General features: G+C 42.1%; 2 protein-coding genes and 1 long non-coding RNA gene across 5 annotated transcripts; 2 read left to right on the forward strand and 1 right to left on the reverse strand.

The window, feature by feature from the left end:
• Positions 1 to 1956: 1956 nt before the first annotated feature.
• On the forward strand, positions 1957 to 7435 carry LOC146512215 (proton channel OTOP3-like). Its single transcript, XM_085170508.1, has 7 exons — positions 1957 to 2452; positions 2533 to 2669; positions 4884 to 4942; positions 5033 to 5187; positions 5341 to 6011; positions 6845 to 7003; positions 7090 to 7435. Exons 1-7 carry the CDS (start codon positions 2068 to 2070, stop codon positions 7258 to 7260), a joined length of 1737 nt encoding a protein of 578 aa, XP_085026634.1. The 5' UTR covers positions 1957 to 2067; the 3' UTR covers positions 7261 to 7435.
• A 154-nt stretch (positions 7436 to 7589) lies between these two features.
• On the reverse strand, positions 7590 to 25300 carry hid1b (HID1 domain containing b). Of its 3 annotated transcripts, none has more exons than XM_085170480.1 (19): positions 25146 to 25300; positions 23301 to 23450; positions 22291 to 22455; positions 20481 to 20600; positions 17369 to 17475; positions 16563 to 16679; positions 15055 to 15286; positions 14904 to 14960; positions 14678 to 14818; positions 13119 to 13209; positions 12877 to 13028; positions 10671 to 10749; positions 10420 to 10584; positions 10119 to 10340; positions 8956 to 9095; positions 8798 to 8881; positions 8627 to 8718; positions 7861 to 8019; positions 7590 to 7780 (listed from the first exon to the last, which is right to left on the reverse strand). In XM_085170480.1, exons 1-19 carry the CDS (start codon positions 25209 to 25211, stop codon positions 7717 to 7719), a joined length of 2403 nt encoding a protein of 800 aa, XP_085026606.1. In that variant the 5' UTR covers positions 25212 to 25300; the 3' UTR covers positions 7590 to 7716. The 3 variants fall into 3 exon arrangements, with proteins under 3 accessions (XP_085026606.1, XP_085026605.1, XP_085026607.1); XM_085170479.1 differs by having other exon boundaries at positions 15046 to 15286; XM_085170481.1 differs by lacking the exons at positions 20481 to 20600; positions 22291 to 22455; positions 23301 to 23450; positions 25146 to 25300 and adding an exon at positions 19282 to 19422 and having other exon boundaries at positions 15046 to 15286.
• On the forward strand, positions 20560 to 23747 carry LOC146512217 (uncharacterized). The gene is made up of 2 exons (XR_014875738.1): positions 20560 to 20658; positions 23130 to 23747. It is a non-coding gene; the product is annotated as an uncharacterized LOC146512217 (long non-coding RNA).
• Positions 25301 to 26253: the final 953 nt, after the last annotated feature.

Consider the following 26253-nt stretch of genomic DNA (forward strand, 5'->3'; position numbering starts at 1 on the left):
TTGACAACTTGGACTCCTGGGTGATAAGGACACACCTGCATCTGTTCCATGTCATGTTCATAGAGGATGTTATGGCTTTGACAGCACTTGGTGTTAGCTTTTTGGCATCAGGCACCCACACTGGAAAACCTGCAACCTGGACTTCATGCAGGAGAGACGCCTCAGTCATGTTCGACTCTGCGTCCTCTACTTTACCTCCTAATGTCGTTCTGCTTTAACGCACAATTAAAAATCATTCAAAAATTATAACTTGTTTCATGAGTTTTATTTCAGAGGAGTAAAGGTTTTTACATAAATGAATGATTGTTATTTTTTTCCATTTTGCATTAGATCATACATGTGCAGATCGACAGATCACTAGTCATACTGAATTTTAATGTACAGAGAGGTGAATGTGAATACTAAACTTTAGTTATATTCAGCAGACATCAAAGAACTCCGCTATCAAGCTTAACTGGCATTTCTTTTCAGCTTATGTTCTCAAACTCCCAAGAATAATGCCTGGCTGAATAATAATTTCTGTGATGATTGGTAGATAGTTTACACTGTTTGTTTTTCTGCTTGCTAAGGCTGAAAATAATGCCAGAGAAATGCTAACTTAAAAAAAAAAAAGTCTTATTGAAATTAATTTCCAGGTAACGATATGCCCCAAAGTTCAGTTCCTCTGGACATTTTGTCAATGGGAGAAATCACTCATCTCCCAATGATAACCATTGACTCCAGTAGAATTAAATCAGCTATTTAAGATTTAAAAAAGAGCTGTTGGATGCTGAAATGCTGCCTAAAGCTGAGGGAAAGTTAAGATTCTTGCAATATATGTGAAAATCACCGCTTTGACCGATTACAGATCCCCGTTTGCTGTTTGTATTTTTAATTTCTGCTACTTGAGATTAGTTGGACCTTGTAAGTATAAGAGCTCGGCATCATCGTTGAGCACAAAGACGTGGTCTCATACGAGGACAATGGGTTTATTCTACAGCATAGTGCAAAGTTGCCATATTGTAATATCCCCATATGATGACACATGGTCTCAGACAAATCGTACATGATCCAGCATTTTACAAAGAATGCAAACTTTCTTCCTGTGTGCTGGTCGACCCTGCAAATCTTTACAGCACTCCTGCTTCGAAAGCATTAATTTTTTATATTCATCAAGATATCAGATTTTGAAGAGGCCAGAAATGTGTGTACTCGTGTCATCTCTGCTCTTTGCTTTGGCAGAGGGTTAATATGATCTAATGCATGAGCTAACAGGACAGGAAAACGCAGTGAGGAAATGGATTTGCAGACTCACCATTTTTTATGTCACAAATAAATCTTTGATTTTTAAATCCATTTACTTATTTCTCTTTTTTAAATTGTTTTTAAAGATCTTGAAGTTCAGTTTTTTTTTAAATGCTTTATGAAATTAGTTTTTTGTGGAGAGTTTAATTATTTTTGTGAAATCCGTTTGTGGTTTGAAATATTTATTAATGAGTTAATTAATACATTTTTAATGTCTAAATAAAGAATTAAAAAGTGTATTTAATAATGCATATGCTTTGGCCCTCCATACACAGCAAGCAGACAGCTTTGTGTCATTAAAGAGTGAAAATAAAAATAATCAGCTGATCAGGTTATCGTTCCCACTCAACCATTACAGCCGCTCGAAGCGGCGAAGCGATAAGAATGACGTCACACACGTAAGTCAGGTCCTGTTGCGGCTTGTTTGTAAACTCTGCTACTTGCTGGCAGAGGGCAGCTTCATACATTTCAGTTCTGTAATGCTGTGTACTGACAAACACCACATGCCAGCCTTTAGATTAGATTGTTAGTTTTTTTAAATTAATAATTCATTAATCTTTCTATTAAGTAAACTTTGTCCGAATTGCTCAGCAGGTGAATAAAGGACCAGTTTGCAAAGTAAATATGATGCATTTCCTGTGTAGGTGTGTTAAAATCATGACCACACCTACAGCCGTGTGGGAGCCGTGGGAAGGCGCATTAGAGGACTGTCGCATGTCTCCACGCTGAACTTCAGCTGAAAGGAAAGGAAACAAGTGTCTTTTGTAGACAAGAGAAAAAAGCATGAGCATGGATCGTGATGCTGGAGACCTGGAGCTGGATACTGTCTGTGGGACACCTGAAATTCCCACTAGTGATGAACCGCTCCAGAGTTTAGACCATCATCAGACTCATGAACAGGAGCTGGACCCGGTGCTGCTGTGGGTTCCCAGTGGGAGACGTCTAATCTCTGGTTTGGTGGGTCTCAATGTGGTTCTGCTGGGAACCGCTCTGGTGGTCGGCGAAAACTTCAACCCTGAGTGTCTGAGCCACCAGGAGCCTGAGGTGTTCCTGCTGGTGCTCATGGGGATCAGCCTGATCTGGATGTTCTGGTACCTGCTGTGGGCCAGGAGACATCCGGATATAAGCCCGCACAGAGACCACCACGCCGGGGGGGTCCCTGTCATCCGTAAGTTCCCGGTTTCGATCTTTAAAGCAGACTGCTCACAGGGTGTGCTTGGATGTTCTAACAGCGCTTTCATGTCACAGTGGCTCTCCTGCTCTTTGCTGCCTTCAGCCTGCTGCTGTTTGTCTTCAGGGTCGGTTATTTGATGAGTACGAGGGAGTGTAAGCCTGCTGCAACGCTCATTTCACCGTTCATGGAGGCTCCTTTTCTCACTCTGCAGGTAAAATCCGAAGGCTGGAGAACTGGTGCAAGTTGTTACTGAGGGTGCAGGTTAAGTTAAGTGCTGGAGCTAAACAGAAAAAAGTGCTTATCTTTTCTACACTTAGACCAATCAGTCATCTCATGAAAATGAATATTTTATTTCATTATCTGATTCAAAGATGTTCAAGTCATTTGATGAAGAGAAACTGAGTAAAAGGATCAAATTTCTAAGACTTTCTCATTTCTGTGGCCAAGGCAGCACAGGTCAGCAGGCATTATTTCACCTGCGCTTCAGCCAATCTTACCTGTTGATTCCAAATCAAGAAAAATGGTGAGATTAGTCATTATATTCCAAATATTGGACGACTGGACAACATTTAAAAAGCAATTTTTCTCCAGAAAAAGTAAAGCCAAAATTAAAGAAGGTGTTTCTGTTGGTGCTTAAATCCGTGTCCTTGGCGATGGACAGGGATGGGATATTCACGTTTCGACAACAGGTCGAGTTTGGAAGCGCAGGTGTTTCGAAACACCGCTCCGACGCGTGGGTCAAAACGCCCACGACACGTGACTTTGGAGTTTCGACAGGTGAATCAATGCCGGGGAGGTGCCCAGCACATCCAGGGGGCACAGGAAGTCTGAAAATTTAGTCAGATTGTTGAGAAGTGGGAAGAAACGGTGCGCAAACCAGTTTTCAAGCTCACGAAACGCGGTGAAAAGTGGAGCTCATAAAAAGTGAAACATAATCTTGTGATGCGCAGTTCTTCTGCAAAGTGGAAAAAGTACTCGGACTTTTTACTCAAGTAAACATTAAAATCCCTTTTAAGTAGCGCAGCAGTTCACGGGGTGTATATCGAAAGTGACTGTACTCGTGGAATGACACTTCATGTGCACGATAGGCAGTTACTGGGCTAAATTTATGAATTTATTGATGTGCGTATCTTTCATGTTGCAGCTGTGGATTTTTTATTACTTTAATATTGTATTAATTGCACTCAAAATACAAAGTGCATGGAAATGCATAAACGAAGTCTGGATTTTAGGAGGGGAAAGTGATGAGGATATTTACACTGAGTTACTGAGCAATATTTACTGACAGTTGCAGCTTTCTTTCTTTAACAATCTCAACGGTGTTCTTTCCTTGTTTGTTTCTATTACACAAAATAATACATTATAGTTATTGATAGTGTGGTATAAGACGCAGCTCTGTTTAGAATCGCGCAGAGCTTTTTCTTTTTGCCAAATTGTTTCACGTTCTCAAGATTATTTATTCGGATTTTTTTTTAAGTCCGGTGAAGAGGGACAGCAGAAACTGAAACGTATGACATCACATTTCTATAAAGATATTTTATATTTGCTAAAACGGACTGGATTGATTTGATGTAGGTACAACAATGTAGAATTATAATCGCAAAAACGCATCACTTATTTATTTTCCTTATAGCCTCTTCATAAACTTGGATGACATTGTCCTTAGATATCAGAACACAAAGAAACATCCGAAATTACTTTTGGGCACAGCTGCCTCTAAACCCTTTGTATTTACTTACTGCTATTTTTGTCTGATATTAAAATGAGCTTGATCTGAAACGTGTAAGTGTGACAAATATGCAACAAACGCAGAGATTAGGAACTTGTTAATTAGATATTAAGACCTGAAAGTGATGAAATGAACGTCAAGTGAACATTATGCTCATTTTCTCTTACATGCAGATGGACTTCCTTTTCTATCAGGGAATAAAGGAGAAGTGGATTTAAGGCACTTTTGCCTTAGGTTTAACTTTAGAGTAATAATATACTTTATGTGTGATTTACTGTGCAGTCACAGACTGTAGGAGACTGCAGCTGTTCCAGTGAGTGAGCAGATATTGCTAATAATCATCATCTAATTATTTCTGTGACCAGATTTATTCTAGCTCCATATTTTCACTCTTGAACTCTACTAGAGTAGCTTTGCATGAATTTGAGTTCAAAATAATCCTTATTATAAGGAAAGGCTTTTGGGTCCAGCAGGATGCAGCTTTGACAGCTTTGACTAAACTTCTCGTTTTTTGTTGTTCACTTTAAGTCCGGTGCTCTTCCTCGGGCTCATCTTTGTCCCTTTCACGTTAAGATTTCGGCTATTTTCTGTTACATAACTCCACCTTTCCTCTCCACCCTCCCTGACTTGAAAACAGGCTTGCCGTCATTTCAGGTGTGTCCTTTTTGAATAACCGAACTTTTGTTCTTTTTGTAGACATATTTACTGTGGGCTCACTCCAAAGACTGCATTCACAGACACAAGATAATCACAAGGTGCGCATGACTAAATTTGCTATATAAATCATGCATTTTTTTCATACACCTGTTACTTTGAGAAAGAGATTTCTAACTTTAGGTTTGCAGGTCTGGACTGATGATGATCCTCTCCACTGATCTACTGCTGTGGCTGAACGCCGTGACAGAGGACAGCATCCACGTGGAGATTGAGCTGGGAAAACAGAACGGCCTCGCCGATGACGACACAATCCCACCTGATAGGGACAGCTCAGACTTAGCAGGTAGTTACTGTAGTTACTCCACATTCACTCAGGATCCTAAGGTTGTATGGTTAAGCTCACTTTATTCAACTGTGACATACGACTTACTAATGTAGCTGCAAGATGGACGCGAAACTAAAAGGAATGTATTTAAAGTTCTCTTCCTTCCTGCAGGGAATTCAACCTGTCAGTGCAACGCGAGCACAGCCTGCCTCGCCTTCAGGAAGGGCTTCGAAATCTTTTTCCCCTTCAACATAGAATACTACCTGATGGCAGGCTGCTTGATCTATGTGATGTGGAAGAACGTGGGCCGCATAACGGGTCCAGATCACCACGTCACTGAGAAGAAGACCCTCTATATTGTGTGCACAGGTGGGATCACATTGGGCCTCGTGTTTGGGGGCCTGGTTCTTGCTGCAGGAGCGACTGCCTTCGTTCTCTATCAGGTCTATGTGAGCCAGCCGGAGTTTCGCCTCACCGCCTTCTTCATATTTTATGGCTATCATTTAGTCGTCATGCCCATCATGTCTCTCTGCTGTCTGGTCGGGCTAATAGTCCAAAGGTTAGAGAGGAGGGCACGCGAAGTGGGGCCTAATCCCTCTCGTAGGCTGGATGTGGTCCTCCTGATGGCGGCGGCCCTGGGCCAGCTCGCTCTGTCCTACTTCTCCGTGGTGGCAGCTTTGGGCATAGGCACTGATGGCCCTCTGGGGGAACTGGATCTGTCCTACTCCCTCTTGAGTCTGCTGGAGCTCATCCTCCAGAACATCTTCATCATCGAAGGCCTCCACAGACACCCACACCTCAGCATCAAGAAGAAGAAGAAGCAGATGAGCAGTATTTTCAAAGTATTCTTTTTCTTCATATAGTAGCTCCGAGGTGTAACTCAGAAGTTTCATTTTTAATATTGTTACATTGCCCTAAATAACCTTTCCTGAAATTGTTTTCTCAAATGTCATCTTAATTTAAATATTGTGGGGGGGGGGGGGGGGGGGTTGGTTTCCTGTCATGTTTTGGGATTATTTTTGCTGCTTTCTTTTCTTTTCTGTTTTTTTTTTTTTCTTTTTCTGAAGAATGTGTTCATTCTCACATTTTTCTGAAATCTGATGTTTCCCTTTTTTCCAATTTTTTATTTTTTTTAATTAATATGTTCTGAAATTACGGAGCCCCGCAGGGGACATGGGAGAAAAAAAAATTAAGACGGACTTACGGGAGCTAACGGGAGGTCGAAGGCCGAAGAATGCGGCTAAAACTTTTGCGAGATCTCGAGTTTGTTTTGCGAGATCTCGCAAAAGTTTTGCGACATCTCGCAAAAGTTTTAGCCGCATTCTTCGGCCTTCGACCTCCCGTTAGCTCGAAGCTAACCCGTTAGCTTCCCGTTAGCTCGAAGCTAACGGGAGGTCGAGATCTACTACAGCCGGGAGGAACAACGCTTTCCCGGCACATCGTGCCTCGACCTCCCGGTCGGCTTCTAGCCGGCATCCGAAGAATGCGGCTAAAACTTTTGCGAGATCCCGAGTTTGTTTTGCGAGATCTCGCAAAAGTCCGTCTTAATTTTTTTTTTCTCCCATGTCCCCTGCGGGGCTCCGTATGAAATGGTTCTTTTTGTGCACCTGTACATTTTACTGATGTGTTGAAAGGCATTAAATTTTTTCATATTTATATTAAAACTCTTTCACAGATGAAGAAAAAAGCACAAGAGAAGAAAAAGACAGATATATCTCTACTGGAGGCCAAAATATCTGCGCCCCCTACTGTCCACGAGCAGGGGGCAACAAAACCCTGGGCCAAAAGAGTGAGACAAGAGATCTGCGCTTTCCTCATTCTCTCAAATATCATGGTACTGCTGTTTTATGAACCTGTTTTGAAAGAATATTTAAAAATGTTCAGTATTTGAATAACACGGAGATGTTCCCTCTTCTTCAGCTGTGGCTGATTCCTGCATTTGGAGTCCACCCGCAGTTCGAGAACGGCCTGGGAAAAGAGTTCTTCGGCTTCACCGCTTGGTTTATTATGATGAATTTGGGTCAGCCGCTCGGCGTCTTCTACAGGATGCACTCGGTGGCAGCTTTAACGGAGCTGCTCATCTCTGCATGACTCCATCCCTGTTAGACTGCACGAAGCAAAAACCGGATTACTGAATACACAACTCAAGAACAAGCTCGCCCCTCGTCATAGATCTTCATGTTGTTTAAAATATGGAGACGACAGCACCTCGCAGTCTTCTGGCCTGTGTGTCCTGATTTTAAGTTTTTAAAAAAGCATTTTTAAAGTTTTAGGCAGATATATTGGTAGAGCAGCAGATTCAGGACCTCGGGGTCTCTGATGAGATTATTTTAAAGACTTTTACCTTCCTGTCGTCACATCGGAGCAACAAGCACTCATATTTTTGGCAAAATAAATAAATGTCCTACAAAACTGCCAGATATTGTCATTTTTCCTTTAATTGGACACATTTACACACCTTCATCTTTACATTACTTGGCATCAAGAATGAGCCGTCCTGATTTTTAATAACAGTTCAGGTGTGAGGAAGATAAACCAGCAGCTCCTCTAAATCCTCTGGATCTCAAACAGCCTGATGTCGGTGTCGTACCAGATCGGAGGGTCAACATTACTGCGGGAAGAAGAAAAACCAAAACGCTAACAGAGGAGTCCACTGAACACATCGCAAAGAACACAGGCAGGTTTATTTACCGTAAGTAGATGACGCCCCAGATGTATGTGCGGAACCACATGGCCGTGCCGGCGTTGGCTTGGTACTTCCTGATGAGGATGGGGTGGGGGACGGGTAGGAGACCCACGAGTGTGCCGTGCTGCAGGAACTTGAGGATTTCCGACTCGTCGGTCAGACCCCTGAGGACGACAATAAACGGCGAGACACTGAGAATAAATCTGACGTCGAAATGTAAAAAATCAATAGTGAGTTTTATGTGATAAATCTGTAAAAAGTGCTACTGTTTAAATTTAACAACATGTTTAATAAACTCATTTATGTGGAGCATCAAAGTGAACCTGATATGCAAAAATAACTGTTTTCAATCAGAAGTGCAACAAATTTCTTTCTTCAAAGAAAAGTGCACGTTCGTTGTATTAAACGTCATACAGACACATAAATGAGGTCATTTATGCTTGATTTATGTTTTCAGAGATCAAATATAGAAGTGAAGCTTACAGAAAGCTTCACAATTCAATAATTACCTCGATGAAGGAGGTTGTGTTTGCAGGTGTGTGTCTGTAAACACGATGGCTCAAAAAGTTCTGAATGAATTCTGTTAAAACTGTAGGCGAGCTCATGTTAATCTGTTCTAATAACATTCCAGGTCACAGACAATAACTTTGCATTAAGACAGTTTTGGTTCATTTCTTCCAACCCTGCCTGGTGCTGCTCGTTAACTAATACAGGTGTTCATTAGTTATCACATAATGCATCGCTTAGTTTAAAATCTGAGGGATTTCCTACTTGTCGATGCAAATCTTCTCCACCTGAGGAACCAGGACTTGCAGCAACCTCATGATCGTCTGCAGGGGAAGTTTGGCCTTCCACGAGGAGACCTAAATGATGGAGGACGTCACATGACAGAAAACACACCCACGGAAGGTAAATGTGAGCAGATGAAGGATTTGTTCTGACCCAGTCGGAGTTAGCGCTCCACGCAGCCGTTGATGACACGCTCGACAGTCGACTCCTCGCCGACTCCGACTGCGTGCGGTTAACCTAACACCAAAAAATAAAACACTTTAACTGCAGCATCTAAACTTCTGTGCGTGAGAGACGAGCCATCTGCTCACCTCGTGATCTCTCTCAGACTCGCTGTCGCTGGCTCCGGCTGCGATGCTGCTTTTAGACGTGTGTGGAGAGTCCAAACGTGGCAAAGTGATCATCGTTCCATCCTGACTCACCTGAGACTTCTCTGTTATCTTATCGATTCCTACAACACACGATGACACGATGAAGGCCTTTAACCCTTTAAGACCTACCATAGAACCAAGTCCACCAGAGCTTATATTATATTTTTACATGCTGTGGAGACATTTTTGGGAGCATTTCAAGTTGCTATACATCAATACAACCATTATAGCCCAAATTTTAATAATATTTATGCATTAAGTGCATAGTAATTACATAAATTGCAGAAAAGTGCAATAAACTACAAAAAATTTGAAAATCATTTTTGCTTTTTTAACATATATTTCTAGTTAGAGAAATTTAAGAGGCTTATCCCTCAAAACTGTAAATACAAAAAAGTTGCACAAAATAGTTTCCCACCACAGGAAATTAATTTTGAGTGTCTTCATAGTTTCATTTTTGAAATACACCAATTTTTATACACTGCAGGAAAAACGAAAATAAATATTATAGTGCAAATTTGCAAAAAAGCAGCATATGCATCAAAATAAACTATTTCCAGCAGTGCAATATGAGTCCTAAGCATCCCAGAAACCACACAGAAAGTCATACAGTCAAAGATAACTTTTAAAAACACCAGTATAGGCTTATAAGGTAAAAAAAACTACATTTTCGCGAAAATGACGTCACTTCCGGTTTCGGGCAGGTCATGGCGGACATGTGATAGTTCACGCTGACGTCTATTCCAACTTAGGAAGTGTTATGAACAGCTGATCGGATCGGCAAAGCGTGGAATATTATGTTTTTGTTGCTGCAAGCGCTTTTTATGCAATTTTTTGGTGTATGTGGAAGGAAACTGTGACCGAGGACAAGCTGATGACATAAGATGTAAGTACAACTCCTCCGGTTTCATATGCAAAAAAAATTATTGCGCTAACTTACGCGGTTCCGGTTCTACAGGGATTTAAAAATAAATATGCAAAACGGAGCGTGCCCGCTTCGACCGGCTTTAAAGGGTTAAAGGAACAGTTCGACGTTTTGGAAACCCCAGATATAGACTAAGTAAAAATCCTCGTTATTTGAAATTCTACTTCTTACTTCCTACCTGGAGTGGCCTCTAAGCTGGCTTTGAGTGTGCCGGGCTCGGCGGGTACAGCAGGTCTGGAACCCTCCATGGACTCATTCTCTACAGAGTTCGTCCTAGAGATTCCCGTCCTCTTCTTCTTTTGCAGGGCCCTCTGAATAGACACCGTGTCGGACGGCAGGTTGGCCAGCTGGTGGAAAACGTTTCGCTTACGGATGATGGCGTACACCAGGTTGAAGTTACCTGTCAAAGGAGGGTTCAGATTGTTATTTGGGCAAAAGCAGTGACCTGCAAACCGATGAGCCCGTGTCTGCGTTCTCACCATCGAACTGATACTGGATGATGTTGTTGCAGACCTCCAGCAGGAAGAAGACCAGGTGGTGGTTCTGCGGCGAGGAGAAGAGGAACCAGGGCGTGGAGAAGGCCTCCAGGAGGTGAAGCAGTTTGTTGGCTGCCACCATGGACAGGCTCTTCAGGTAAGGTGAAACTGTGGAAGCACGAAAGGTCATCCCACGGCTCAAGCAGCTCTGTTGCTCCTCCACCAGGGGGCAGCGTTTGCACTGTAATACTCACTGTTCACTATGATGGTGAGCAGGCAGTCGAACAGAGGCTGGAGACGCTGGTGTCCGCTGGAGATGATTTTGTGGAAGATCTAAACATGACAAAGTACTTGGAACAAACTCAGTGGAGACTAAAAACACTCAAGCTTCCATCACAAAGTCAAACCACAAAAAATATCCTGTCTGTCTTATAAAAACGCAAAAAACTATGATGTCCTGAGATCTTTAGGAGAGCGTTTAATTGAAAATGCAAGACCAGAATGTACATGACATTTAGCTACGATTAAAAAGAGGGAAAACGTTTTATTCCAGGTCAAATTAAAATGTATTTATAATACAAAGTCAAAAAATCAGATTAATCCAAGTTTTTGTTTTGTTTGTGGTTGTTGCTGCAATTTGTCTTTCTGCGTTAATTAAATACCTGCTGCAGTAACAGGAACCATCCACAGATACTGGTAAAGCTGAGAGTTGGAGGATCGGGCGCTAGCAGGCACCTGGAAGGCCTCAGCTCCATTAACTGGAGCCTCTGAACTCTACACTGCCAACCCATAAATGCTTTTGGTACTTTGTGTGAATCTTATTTTCTATCACTTATCACCAATTAAATATCTGTAAATGTGCATCGTTAACCAAGTTTGCTATCGTTAGCTGATAACTGCATAAGAATCCTGCACACGTCCATCTTTTATATCCAGTCTAGACCACAGGTGTCAAACTCCAGTCGTCGAGGGCTGCCGCAAGACTCTAATGAAGCTGACTGCATGCTGAGGATGCAGTTCAGCCACTTGATTCATGTTACAGATGCTCAGGAGCAGAGATGGGCAGTAATGCATTACTTGTACTGTAATCCGATTACTTTTTTCAAGTAACGAGTAAAGTAAGGGATTACATTGCAAAAACGGTAATTAGATTACTTTTACTTTCCCGTAGGAACGCTGCGTTACTGCGTTACTAAAACTGTGATTTTTTTGCGAGAATGTCTCATGACAGTGACGTAAGCGAGTGCGACGTTCGTGACAACAGCTGTGTGCAGATCAACAATGGATCATATATCGAGTGCAGAGAGAGTATGAGCGTGCAGCGTTTAAAGCGTGGAAGTACTGACCTTACTTTGAGTTTGATTCCATAAAAAGTGACAAAAACATTAGTGTCCGTTGTGCGTGGGAAGAAAACTTCTTTTTACAGCGAAAAAAACCCTAAACTTCCAAGCAAGCACCGAGTAGCTACGACGTAATGGGAAACTCACGGAGAAACTCGCGGATTCTTCCACTGACCGCTGCACACCTGCACCAGGGTAAACCTCCGCCTGCTTTACAGGTGAAAATAGAGCAACAGGACCGCTAGTCTTTGACTTTATTTATTTTCTGCTGTGTTTTACTTCCATCTATTTGAAAGACTGAGTCTAAACACACAAAAAAAAATTATTTTATGTGCTGGAATGTGCAGGTTTAAATATTAAACAAATTTCTTCAAGTCAGAGAATGTTGCATATAATTAAATTTTTGCTTGATGCATAAAGTTAAAAGATTAAAACTAATAAAACAAGTTTTAAAAAGAGACTTTTCCATTTGATTACATTTTGTATGATGATTATGCAGAAAAAGTAGAATTGGGCTGAAAGATCTATCACTTTATCACCTATTCAGGTTGTAAATCGTGTTTTTAAAAAGTAACTAAGTAATTAATTACTTTTGAAAATAAGTAATCAGTAAAGTAACTTTTTGGGGGAAGTAATCAGTAATTAGTTACTGATTACTTTTTTCAAGTAACTTGACCAACACTGCTCAGGAGTCAATGAACATGGTGCAATAAAAGTACTTTCAGAAGTACATTTTTCCAAACACTTGAGCAGGGTTGGGTGTTGCCACCTCAGCATGCAGTCAGTTTAATTCAGGTGTGCTGCAGCAGGGACACATGGAAGAGTTTCAGGACACCGGCCCTCAAGCACTGGGGTTTGATACCCCTGGTGTCTTTCTTGATCTACTACAGAGGTTAAAACTTTCCTGACTGAAATGTCCAGTTAGTACTTTGTAGTTCTCAGTACTATCCAGAAAGCCAATAAAGCCGGGCATGTTTTACCAGGTGACTGATAATTCGCTAACCCAAGAGTGCGCTCCATCCCTCGGTTTCTTTCTGCCAAACGCAGGATTTTCTCCCCTCATTCGTGGATAAATGAAAGAAATAGATTCTCTCATTTATTTCACGCCATAACGTCTCACCACTATGAGCAGGTCGGCGTGGGTTCCTGTGAACACAGGAATGTCCATGGGCACACGGAGAGCGTACGGCTTGTTCAGACGGACGCCAAAGTTTCTTTCTCCACTCAGCAGCAGCAGGATGAAGACGCCGATGTGCATGAGGCCGAGCCGGGCTGCAGACGCACACGGGGGAAATTGTTTTTAACAAAGGGAGCGATAACAGTTTATACAAACGCACGCGCACGCACGGAGACGTGACTCACACTGATCCGCTCGGGCATCGTTCAGGTAGAAGAGGATGGGAATCAACATGTCCAACACGTCGCTGCTCTTCAGGACAAAGAAGAGGAATTTCTAAAACACAAAAACAACAAAATCAGATTAGGCTTGTTTGCTCCACTTCACTCCATCACACATGCAACTTCATCAGCATTCTCCACTCTGTCTGCCCCGCACACACCTATGAACCAGGACGAAGTCCACATTAAGAAATGCTGAGAAGAATCCAATACTTTGATTATTCTTGTTTATTTTGAGAATAAAGTTTTTTTCACAAAAAAGTGAAATTACGACTTTAATCCAGGATCTTATTTTTATTACTACTATTGTTAATCTCATTATACTAAAGTCTTCAAGATTAAAGCCGTAACAGCATTTTAGGAAATAAAATGGAAAAAATATTTTCAGTTAATTCTCGAACTACTACTTCAAAATTTATCTTGAAATGATCACCAATCATAAAAAGGAAAAACACAGAACCATGATGTGTTTTTGTAATCACAGCCTTCACCAGCAGGGGGCAGCATTTTACCACAGACTGTGTCGAAATGTTCTCATTTCTCCTGATTATTTCCTTTTCCCAATTCTGCCATTTAAACGCTATGTTTTGAGCGAGGGTTACATGTGAGGGCCACACTTACGCTTGTTTATCCTCTTGGTCGGCACTAAATCAACATTATCCAGAACCAACAGTTTCTCTATTGCTATCGATAACTCACCGGTCTTTGTTTCTTCCTCTGTGAAAAGTTTGGGTGTCATCCTCATCCTCGACAGTACTCTATCTTTCAATTCACACATTAATAATATTACTCGGTCTGCATATTTTCAATTACGCAACATTAATCGTCTCCGTCCTTTTCTCCCCCCACATGCCCTTCTTGTCCACAGCCTTGTTACTTCCCGGATTGATTATTGTGATTCACTTCTTTTTGGTCTTACTCAAAAATCCACCCACAAGCTCCAACGCGTCCAGAACTCTGCTGCCCGTATCATCTCCAGGACCTCTTCTGCCCACCACATCACTCCTGTCCTGCAGCAGCTTCATTGGTCAAATATCGCATCAATTTCAAAATACTCTTGTACACATTTAAGGCTATTCATCATCTCTCTCCTCCATATCTCTCTGACCTGGTTAAGATCACCGCCCCATCTCGCTGTCTCAGATCTTCCTCACTCTCCGTCCCTTCCCCCCGTCTTGCCACCATGGGGAGCCGGGCTTTCAGCTGCTCTGCTCCACGACTCTGGAACTCCCGACCTCCTGATTTAAGAAACATCTCTTCCTTCTCTCTCTTTAAGTCCAAACTCAAAACCCACTTGTTCAAAATAGCTTATCCCACATAACCTCTCCACTCTCCTATTTTATTTGTTTATGTCTTACGCTTTTATGATTCTGTAAACTTCTTGCTTTTATGTTGCTTTTAAGTGTACAGCGACCTCACTAGGACCTGACCACCGCGGTTGCACATGAGCAGCTGTTTTTGTTGATGAAATATTCTCATTTCCTGTGAATCCCTTGGCTTCCTGTTGCATTTCGTGCTCGCACCTTGTTGAAGTCGCAGAATTTCCAGAAGAGGATCAGCAGCTCCTGGTGGAACTGGATCTTCTTGGTGGATCGGGGCAGATAAGTCTGGATGAGAGGGTTGTTGAGCAGCCGAGCCAGACCTTTAAGGACAAAGCTCAAGTCCTGATGAACAAACAAAGAGAACACACACTCATAAACATCCCACGGGATCAGCTGTTAGCCGCTGAACGGCTGGATGTCTCAGTACCTCCTCTCTGTGGATCCTGGAGAGATAATTCACAAACAGGTTGTCGGGGCCACCAGGCTGAAAAATAAATCAACATCAGTGTTTATATTTTAAATCATAAACTAAAAAAATATACTTGCATATGTGTGGATTAATTACTCACTGTATGTACCTCTTGCTCCTCCTCAGCTGAGGGGCATGTTGAGGGGTCCAGGGCCTGGAGGGCGGCGCTGGCGGCCGAGCCAGCCTCGTGCTCCAGGGTGACGATAAGGATCTGGACTGCCTGCTCCACCAGCTGCTCCCGGTAGTCTGAGAACAGCAGGTGGTTGTACGGGATGCCGTAGCCCACGGGGTCGTAGGCGCACACCACATTGAGCAGGGAGGTGAACAGCGGCAGGGCGTGTCTGCGAAAAACAGGTGGAGGTGAGTCTGCACAAGCGTAACGAGGATGAATGAAAGGCTGTAGTGATGTATACCCCCGCTCTGTATGTCAAATATTACTGAACACAGACCTACGAACACTCCTTAAATGAATTCCCTGTTTTTAGTTTTTAAGACGGATGAATTCACTGTCACAAAGGTTTTGGATTTTCTAATAAATTCAACATCAAAACAGAGAAGCAGAGAGTTCAATTCAACAGGAGAGAAGTTATCTCACTCCGACTGGTGAGCAGAGATGGGCAGTAACGCGTTACTTGTAACGCATTACTGTAATCCGATTACTTTTTTCAATAACGAGTAAAGTAAGGCGTTACTTTTGCAAAAACGGTAATTAGATTACTGTTACTTTCCCGTAGGAACGCTGCGTTACTGCGTTACTAAACCGTGATTTTTTGCGAGAATGTCTCATGACAGTGACGTAAGCGAGTGCGACGTTCGTGACAACAGCTGTGTGCAGATCAACAATGGATCATATATCGAGTGCAGAGAGAGTATGAGCGTGCAGCGTTTAAAGCGTGGAAGTACTGACCTTACTTTGAGTTTGATTCCATAAAAAGTGACAAAAACATTAGTGTCCGTTGTGCGTGGGAAGAAAACTTCTTTTTACACCGAAAAAAACCCTAAACTTCCAAACAAGCACCGAGTAGCTACGACGTAATGGGAAACTCACAGAGAAACTCGCGGATTCTTCCACTGACCGCTGCACACCTGCACCAGGGTAACCCTCCGCCTACCCCACTCCTGCTTTACAGGTGAAAATAGAGCAACAGGACCGCTAGTCTTTGACTTTATTTATTTTCTGCTGTGTTTTACTTGCATCTATTTGAAAGACTGAGTGTAAACACACACAAAATATTTTATTTTATGTGCTGGAATGTGCAGAAAATAGGTTTAAATATTAAACTAATTTCTTCCAGTCAGTGAATGTTGCAGATAATTAAATGTTTGCTTGATGCATAAAGTTAAAAGATTAAAACTAATAAAATAAGTTTTAAAAAGAGACTTTTCCATTTGATTACATTTTGTATGATGGATTATGTAGAAAAAGTAGAATTGGGCTGAAAGATCTATCACTTTATCACCTATTCAGGTTGTAAATCATGTTTTTAAAAAGTAACTAAGTAACTAATTACTTTTGAAAATAAGTAATCAGTAAAGTAACGGGATTACTTTTTTGGGGAAGTTTTTCAAGTAACTTGACCAACACTGCTGGTGAGGTGTTGTCAGGTATAAAGTCACCTGTTCTCTGTGGAGCAGAAGAAGGAGATCCAGGGGTTGAGGACTTTGTTTTCAGCGGAGGGAGGAAGGTACATGGCTTCAGAGAAGCAGGTGAGGAGTAACTTCAGCAGCTCTGTCCTGGAAAGGGCGTTAGCACAGGATGGAGGGATGTTAGCAGGTGAATTCAGCCTGATACAAACTGAATTTGCGAGATAGTAAAAGAATGATTATAATCAGGAATCTGTAGTGATGTCTAATCTAGGGGTTTCCAATAAGGTTCATCATTTTAGAAGATTAAATTCAGCAGCACAGCTGTAATTATTACTGCATACAGAAAACAAACATCGTTTCTTCTATTAACGGCAATTAAAAAGAAGCTGGAGCTGTTAGAGCACAAGCAGGAGCGCTCAACACTGATTTGTTGTTCACGTGAGGTTTTTTTCTGTTTGGCTGGTCACATTCATCTTTTTAATCTTCACTTGTCCTGCTGAAACCAGCAAATCTGGATCGGATGACAAAAACAGAGTAAAAAGAGAGAAAAACTTTTTCCAAAGCAACGGCCTCTTTGGGGCGAGTGTGGATGCAGAGGTGGAGCTAAGACTGGTTGGATATCGATGTGACTGACTTCAATGAAACAGATTCATCCAAAATTTCAAAAAGACTCCCGCACCGAGACGCTCCGCCCAGGCACATTAACTCTGATTACATTTCTTTTTGCATTAGTTCCACATGTGCAGGAGCCCAAATCAGTATTGATTACATACATGTACGCTCAGACATGAGCCAACACTGCGATGACCAGCACTGGAAGGATGCTGAAGTCTCACCTGTTCAGGTCGTGGACGTAGTTTAGAGGAGGTGCCTGAGCGAAGCCCACGCCGGCCTCCCAGATGTACTCACAGCTGTCTATGGCTCGTATGTCATCAGCTGTATCCTGCAGCAGAGACAACAGGTAAAACATTCAGTGATCAGGGCCTGATTCACCTCCCGAAGGCCCCCCAGAGCTGAAATTAGGCGAGGCGGGGCCACAGAGGTCACTGAAAGGTGGAGCTTGACTCATAGGAATGTACAGTCTGTGTGTTTGTGACGCCAAGAGCTTCTCTCACACACTCAGCTTTCCTCCCCCCGCCTCACACCTGGAGGGCGAGGCGGTGTGTGGAGTGTTAGCCTCATTTACTCACAGACGTGGATTCTTGTCCACAGCTAAAGCTGGAGGTCTAAACACAGCTCCGACTGTGTTCACACTTCTACCATGCAAGTCAACAAACGGACCAAGCTAAGCCCTCCGCTGACAATATCTGCATGTAACACCTCCGCAGAGATAACTGCAGCTTTATGAATAGATGTGACAAGGTGCTACCGCTGTAAGTGAACTGACAGCTCCACGTACGCCACACAGCCAAGTTCACTGGTGTCAAACGCCAACCGCAGTGAACTCTGATGTGCTTCTTGAAGCGTGGGATACTCTTTAAAAGCAAAAGCTTTGCATAGCCGTTCAGCACGAGTCACTTTCTTTACGAAAGGAAGTTACTTTAGACCTTTGAAGAAGTGTCCAAACCAAGTATGGGACGGGGACCTACACCAAACATCTGAAGGTGAAACAAAAAGGAAGCAGGTCACTGAATCCTTTTACTGTGGTGAGCATAGGATACGCACAGGCTGTATGTGAAAGATGCACATAGCAGCCCTCACGTCACCCACTGATTAGTGTATGCACTGAGAAGCCTCAAGCTGAGCCGAGGGACACTGCACGCTCATTATACCGTAATGCAGACCTTCCTTTATTGTCTTCATTTATTCTAAAAAGTAGGGCTGGGCGATATGGCCTAAAATTCATATCGCGATATAATTTGAAGCACGTGCGGTAACGATATATATCACGATATATTCTTTTCTTCTGTATAACGTATTTTCCACACTTAAAATCCTTTAATTTTCTCAAAAATCGATAGTTTGCCTCATGTATGAATTCTGGTTGTGCTTACTGACCTCGAACTGATTTTGGCTGCAGAAATCTGTTAAAAAATGTTTTAGTACAACTTTGGTAAGCCGCACTGCTTGATGGATTGTCAGAGCATTACGGCTGCCGTAGTGAGGAGCTTCACGGAGTAATCTGGGTCCAAAACTCCCTCGGTTTTAGGTCCCAAAGTCAAACGAACACTAAGAGTTAAAAACGGTCTAAATTATTTCATCTTTAATTAAATCATCAGCGTTGCTGCTTTACCAGGTGTAACAATTAAGTTTCTAACTGCTTTAAATATTAAATTTAACGGCGTTAGAAGTTAGCAGGAAGTTAGCTCGCTGGTTTCCACCTAAACATTTCATAGCATGTAGCACTGAGAGATTTTTTGAAACTAATTAAAATGTACAGCTCTGCTACCACTTCCAACATAAATGAAGACAGAAAACTAAACAGCAGTGACGTTTGCAGGGTTACTGAAGTTGGACTACCTGGTATATAATGTTGTGCTACGTGACTGCTAGCGACACAGCTATGTTAGCATAACATTAGCACAGTGAAGCTGGAGGATGTACGCCAACTTTTTTCCACTCGATAAAAGTTAACGTGAGGGATTCTGGTGGTCAGAGACAAATGCAATCGCATAGCAGGATGCTGTACACGGGCCAAACTTCAGTCAGGAGAACAACTGAGATTATTCATCCACAATACGAGGTTAGTTATTAATACACTGCAACAACATGGGAACAGAACAGCTCAACATTAATGAATCAATGTTACCGAAGTGGAGGAAGCGCAGTTTTTGGCTTTCCCCATATTTCAACAGTGCTTCATCTCTTTGCTATGACTGTTGCTCACCATAATTTGCAGATGATAATGGTTTTAGCAGCTGCGATGCTTTCGACCAAAACAGGCGCAGCTTGATGACGTCATCAACATGCGCTATCGCGATAGAGCGGTATAGTCAAAATCTCTATCACTGGCCAAATTTATATCGTTTCTATCGTATATCGTTTATATCGCCTACCCCTACTAAAAAGAACCACGATAAAAAAAAAACAAAAACATTAACTTCTAATAAATAAAGCTTAAAACTCATAATGGACCATAAACTCATTAGGGAAGTGTTTACTCAGGTCACAAGACAAGCGAGCTTTCTGCATGAGTACATTTATTTACGTGCTGTGCAGTGTTGAGACTTTGTTTAGCCGCTCGTGTCACACGGGAGGGTCTGTGGATGCAAGCAGGGGCTTTTGACCTCTGCATCACTAAATCCATACCAGGAAGTGAAAGCTGAAATTCAAGGCACAAATGAGGTTTCCCTCCAGCCATGTGTTTCTTTGTGCACACGCCTGCTTCACGCCTCAGAGGTCACTGGGGCAGGTGGGAACAAACAGCAGCCGCTGGCTATTTTCCACATTCTCCTGCACAACTTCCTTGATTTTAACATTTCCTCGTGAGGTAGCAAGGAGTAAGGAGTCATCCAATGAGATCGCCTCCCAGTCTCTCAAACGTCTGAATGTTTGCTGTGCACAATAAAGACGTTTCCACCCTTTCCAAACATGGCCCCTCTCCTCGTGTCCCACAGAGTCACTCATTAACTTGAGCTGCCGCCCGAGAAGGTTGTGTTAAGAGATAACGGCGCTAAGAGGTGCTGCCACAGGAGCAAATAACAGGCTTACTTCTTTTATATGAGCTGTAAAGTGCTGACACGGCTGACAATTCAGAGCTAAAACAAAGCAAACAAACCATGTTAAGACCCTAAAAGCCCAGAAATTAAATATTTCAAACCCAACAATCCCAACAATCAAACAACCTCCTGTGAGCGAGTTCTCGCTGACAGTGGGAAGGAAAAACAGTCTTTTAACAGGGAGAAACACGGGCAGAACCAGGCTTAGGGAGGAGCAGCTGTGACCAGTTACATAATGAGTAAGGCTACTTTTCCATGATCAGTGATGCGGGGGGGTTGCCAGACTCACCGGGCTGTTCTTCTTGTGGCTCTGGATGGTGAAATCTGGACAGAAGAGCAGGTCAGCAATGGCCAGCAGCAGGGACTCAGCCAGAGGCCGACCTTCGTCATCAGCATCGTGGTCCAAGTGCTGGAGGGAGAAGAGCTGAGGCTGTGACTCATATGGTACTTTTACTGTATCGTTGCTGGTGAGTCAATTTGTTGTCTTTGTGCTGCTCTGGATCCATTTCAGAGTTGTTTTTTTATGTCACTTAAGTCCAAATTAGTTGCTTTAAATCACAGACTGTATATAGAAAGTAACATGTAGCGTAAAGTCAACTTAAAGTTGATTCTTTATTATGGCCAGCAGGGGGCGACTACGCCGATCAAATCTAGTTCTATAGAAATCTTTGGGAAAATTACCCTCATTTCCTTTGCTATATCAACTCAGCAATATTATTCCTGATGACATTATAGGGTTAATTGCTAGCTTTACATTTTATTGACTACAGCACAGTGATTATCTTTGAAATTATGGTCCCCATAAGAACAGGACAGTAAAGCTTTTCTGTGTGACAGACAGCTCATCAGCCCGTGAGTGTAGTGTATCAAAAAAGATCTAATTCTTTTGTTTATTTGGTGGACCAGCTTCCAAAAATGTGCTTTTTTTCTGTCATGTCTTGAGTTAAAAGATGAGTACTGCTATTGGTTAACTCAAGTCACTGGCTAACTCAGCAGGATCCCTGAAAATGGAGGAAACACGTGGAGCGTAGCTGCTGTCACTCCAAAAAGCATGCATAATGGACATAACCCAAATAAACCAAAAGTCATTGTTATTACGTCTAACTTTGTGTCCTGGAAAGATCAATTATGAGTTAAACTGACATTTTACGCTATACTTTATTCAAGGTTAAGCTAGCTAGCTGCTAGTTTTAGCTTCATGTTGAGCAAACAGACAAGAAAATGATGGATGGGTCATCACATTTAACTCTAAACCACATACACAGGTTTTTCCAAACACTGTCCACTTGTATCTTTCCACAGCATAAATCCATAATCAAATATAAGAGTTCAACCATCCGTTAGCCACACAGTCGTTTCATTCATACAATACTGAGTAATCAGCCTGCTCCAACCTGCAGCTGCTCTGCACTTTATTTCAGTCTCCCACTTTCATTAAGAGACATTCAATCCCTTCTAAATTCAACCGCTGGCCAGAAAGAGCAGGAGACACAATATGGGCAGTGTTTGGACGCAGTCTCCTGCCGACCGGGTAACCAGAGACCCAGCAGCCCTAGGTGGGAAACGGGGCAGGGAGAGGAGGGATTTGGACGGACACGTCAAAGCATCAGCGATCTCATCTCACACTGCAGAGTCTGTTCTGAAAATCAGACGGAACCATCGCTTTGAACCGGCGCAGATTAGTAAAGGTGGAGATATCAGAGAGGCTCAAGTCCTCAGATATCCGCAGAGCCGACAGATTAAACCTAACAAACTGTCTGCAAGCTAAAAGATTTCCTCCAAATGCTTTTTCTGAGACGTGGCAGGAGTTCTTAAATAACTTCCTCCCTTTTTCCCCTCTTCCTCTTCGTCTTTTGCAAAGATCAGTTTATAGATTCTGACTTTTCTGTCTCTACTTTTGATTGAAAAGTTACTAAAAGCATTTAATCAGCTACCAAACTAAGACCTGCAAAATATATAAATATCATCCTTTCATATGTGACAATAAAGCTGCAAATATTTGCTGTTTTTACTTGGAATAAATGAAATGAAATGGCCAGTATAGGTAAGACTAAAAACAGCCACGTAGATGAATATATTAAAAGATGTCAGCGCTGTACCCCCGCTCTGCCGGGGATGGTGGACCAGAAGAAGCCCCTCCAGTCGGCGTCCTCGAAGATGTAGGGCAGGATGCGGGTGAGCAGGCGGGTGCAGTTCAACACGGTCTGGCGCTCCTTCTCCGAGGGGCAGCCGGAGTCTGCTCCCCGGACCAGCCTCTCCACCGCCTGGGAAAAAACCAACACAAGTATCGTGCAAATATGAGATGAAATAACCAAGACAGGAAAAAGTCTACTCTTATTTATTCACCTGTCAATCATAATTTTATTTAAAGGCCACAAAAAGTGTTGGAAAATTCTCTTTTCACCAGGCGACTGAAGCATCAAGCTTCTGATTGGTGATTGGACTCATTAGTTTGAGCTTGTTTTGATTACAGCGACTCATCTTCTAAACTCTACATGACTTCATCGTACTTGTAAGTGTAAAACTATGTCAGCAAATTGGGTTTGGACCCCAACCCCAATCAGTGTGACAAATAAATGCATAAAATCTTCAATAGCATATCTTCTGACCAGCTAGCCTTTGTAGCTGCACTAAAACACATTAACACTTGCAGCTGTTTCTGTCCAGCAGCTGCTTCTTTCAGCTTATAGTGAAAAACATGGGTTGTTCCACATGAACCAATTAAAACCTCAGGAGTTTTTAAAAGCACATCTTTTTGTCACATGACCTTCATCCAGTCACCAAAGCAGCTCTCTGCCCTTTAAAACCTTAAACTACCAAATGATCTTCAGACTTAGTTTCTCTGTTTTTCTGCATTTCTATAAATGACGTTTGACCTTTGCCATCAAACTGTGGGAACAACAAACAGCTGCATTCCTTTGTCTCCGACTGTATCCAGGATGGACAAAACCTGCTCTAAAGCAACGTACAGACGTCCTCGCAGCTGGTGGCAACTGAGATCAGACAGAAGACGTCCTAAGAAGCCTTAAACATGTGAGAGAGGGCCAACACAGGGCAGAGTGTTTAAGGTTTTCATTCCATGTGGGAGTAAAACTGATTTATACAGCACCTTGTAGCAGAGGGTTGCCAGGTTTGACGGAGACTCCTCTCTGACGGCTCTGATTTCTGCTGCAGGAACCAGAGCGAAAACATCCTGAACCGTGGTGGAGGAGTCCACCCAGAACTGATCCCAGAACACGTCGTCGGAGGCTTCGACGGGCTGCAGGAGAGGAAACGCACACTAACATCAGTGTGTGTGTGTGTGTGTGTGTGTGTGTGTGTGTGTGTGTGGCTCATCTGCTGCTAAATACATTGTGTTGATGAGGAAGTACGATCTTTCCTTTTTGCTTCATGGCCGACAGAAAACATAACCAAGGATCAACAAGCTTATCCAAATTATTCACATACAGTAACACATTTAATTCTCTGTCAATCAACTGAATGAATTAACATCATTTACATTATTGATAACTTAGTGATTTTATTTTCCCATTAACTAATTAATAAAAAAAAAGCTGGACATAAAAAGATCTCAAACATTTTGAGTCACCCTTCATTTCTTCATAATTTCCATAGCAAATAGGAGCAGTGACCTATGGAAACATCTGCAAACATGTTATAAGAGGCAAAAACAGAGTTTGACAGTAAATATTTGGTGTTACTGGCTTTATTCCTCAGCACAGCTTGAACTCTCTGAGGAAGCTTTCTGTAATTTATTTCAGGAACAGCTCTCTAAGCCTCTTGCATCCCAAAAGCTCTTCTTTTGCTCCATCCTCTGTCAAGTTTTCCAAGTTTTCCAAGCTCTGGGGAGGCTACTCCATCACTGATAGTCTAGCCAATCAGAATGTACTTTTCTCAGTGTACAACACCACAGAGGGATGTAGCTGATGAGCTGTAGCATGAAGATATGGGACAGAGTTGAAGCTCGGTTAAGAAGAGAGGTGACGATCAGTGAGCAGCAGTGATGCAGAGAAACAGCGCTGCAGAGTGAGCTTCGAGAGGATTGATGGAGAAGTAAAGAGAAGTTCACAAGGAGCTAGACTGTGTCTTTGTGGATCAGAGAAAGAAGAAGGATAAGCGAGGAACTGTGGTGCTGAATGAGGAAGTCATGTGAGACAGCGGTGAGGTGTGCTGAAGGAGCCAGAGATGGGATCGAGGTGGGATGACATCACGGATGAGCTCTGAGCCTCAGGCTGACAGACGAGGTCAGGCAGGAGTGTCTGTGGACTCTGATGTCTAAGCAAACAGTCGATTAATCAAAGTTAAAGATCTCCTTCAGTCTGACCAACACTGAAAAATAAAGACGATGCAGGATAAATATACTTGATTGATTCTGATTTGTCTATTTTAGCTAATCAACCAATCACTTCTGCTTCGAACACAAGAGTCCATATGAGCCCATAAACACCCAGATTCCAGTTTTACCAGCAGCTGACCTAACATCTGTTTCACTACAGCAAACCACCACCCACACACCACCTGGATCAGTTTCGATCACTCGACCAATCGATTAAAGTTGCAGCTGTCCCGTCCAGCCCTGCTACCTTTAAACACACCTGACAGCCAGAGAAACAACTGCTGGCCCAAAACTGACGCAATCTTTAATATTCCCATCTGCACATTAAAGACGTTTAAGGATCACGTCACAGACAAAGTCCAGAATGACTGTTTGGAGTCCCTCAGACTGCTTAAGAAAAATAAAAAATCCGTATTCTGAGAGGCAAGCTTGCTTTCTGTTTAAAATCCTCGTTTATGAAATAACTCCAATGATTTTTTCAGGTTTTTCTCTCCACTTTGTGTGACGTACGCTGCCATCTGGCACTGCAACTTTATCTCCACATCTCCACTAACGCTAAAAGCCAAACGCTCAGCGGAACTTTCCTCATGTCACCTTTTAAAGAAAACAAACCCCGACCTGAGTTTTGGTTGTCAGCTGGACCACCGCTTTCCTGAAGTGAAGTTTGCTGTCTGCGTTTCCCATATTTCTGTCTCCAGCCACCTGCTGCCTGGATCCACGGGGAGGATAATCTGCCTCATCCACAGCGCTGTGCGGCCGCTGCGTTCAGGTGCAGCTCGGAAAACTCACGCTCATGCTGCTTCCAGCGTAACAACTCTCACGTCGCGATTGTGTTTAATTCAAACACACATTTCATTATTTGTTTGTACTAAAAACAAGCATGAATATTTGTGAAAGTAAATGATACATAAACCCAGAGTGAAAATCAGCCTGTGCAAAACTGGGAGGAAGCTAAAGCCACGTATAAAAAACCCTCAAAGAAACCCAAGCACAATAAAGTGGAATAAAATAACCTACACTAAAGGTGTAACCTACACTTCAACTTAAATCTTAAATAAAGAAGCTAAGCTGCTTTATGAAGAAACAGGGAGATGTTGTAATATCCGTGTATGCATTTTCGTAGGAATATTACAATATGGATTCTTTTTTATAACTTCATGGAAAATTCCCAAACATTTAGTAAACCTCCCAAAAAGAAGAGTTTTTGTAGGACAGACACGAGAAGACAAACTCTTTTATAAGCCGTTTCATAGCAAACTGAACAAATGAATTAAATACTTTATTTAAAAAGTTATTTTAAAAAATGAATAAAATAATAATGAAAAGTTTTGTGGTTAAACACTGAGAGAATTGGAAATGGGAAACATGGAAATTATCCGAATATCTACGAATGCATTACAAGCACGTTAGCTAAAAAATGCCACAAAACAAGTAAACAAACAAATGAATAAATTCAGTATTAACGAATTAAAGGCACATTAATAATACCAAATAAACAATAAAACAATAAGGGTTTTATATGCTAACAAATAGAAATAGAAATATATGTAGATAAAATGATAAAAAAGAGAAAACCAACCGAAAACCAACCGAATATCACAAAGTAAAATAAAAGATATTCAACATTTAACGGATAAAACATGTTAAACCATTCTGGAAAAAATACACATTTAATACGGTATCAATCAAATTATTGTTTATTATTGCGATATGTAATTAAAATCAG

Source organism: Neolamprologus multifasciatus, chromosome 8 (assembly GCF_963576455.1).
Source record: "Neolamprologus multifasciatus chromosome 8, fNeoMul1.2, whole genome shotgun sequence".
Taxonomy (NCBI): domain Eukaryota; kingdom Metazoa; phylum Chordata; class Actinopteri; order Cichliformes; family Cichlidae; genus Neolamprologus; species Neolamprologus multifasciatus.

What these genes read in the sequence shown, in the direction of transcription:
- LOC146512215 (XM_085170508.1), top strand. Translation starts at nt 2,068, where the DNA reads ATGAGCATGGATCGTGATGCTGGAGACCTGGAGCTGGATACTGTCTGT. An exon ending in CGGGGGGGTCCCTGTCATCC is followed by an intron (nt 2,453 to 2,532) that starts GTAAGTTCCCGG and finishes TTCATGTCACAG; the next exon opens with TGGCTCTCCTGCTCTTTGCT. An exon ending in AGACACAAGATAATCACAAG is followed by an intron (nt 4,943 to 5,032) that starts GTGCGCATGACT and finishes TTAGGTTTGCAG; the next exon opens with GTCTGGACTGATGATGATCC.
- hid1b (XM_085170479.1), bottom strand. Translation starts at nt 25,211, where the DNA reads ATGGGAAACGCAGACAGCAAACTTCACTTCAGGAAAGCGGTGGTCCAG. An exon ending in AATTCTGCGACTTCAACAAG is followed by an intron (nt 13,210 to 14,677) that starts GTGCGAGCACGA and finishes TTTGTGTTTTAG; the next exon opens with AAATTCCTCTTCTTTGTCCT. An exon ending in GGAGCGCTAACTCCGACTGG is followed by an intron (nt 8,719 to 8,797) that starts GTCAGAACAAAT and finishes TCCATCATTTAG; the next exon opens with GTCTCCTCGTGGAAGGCCAA.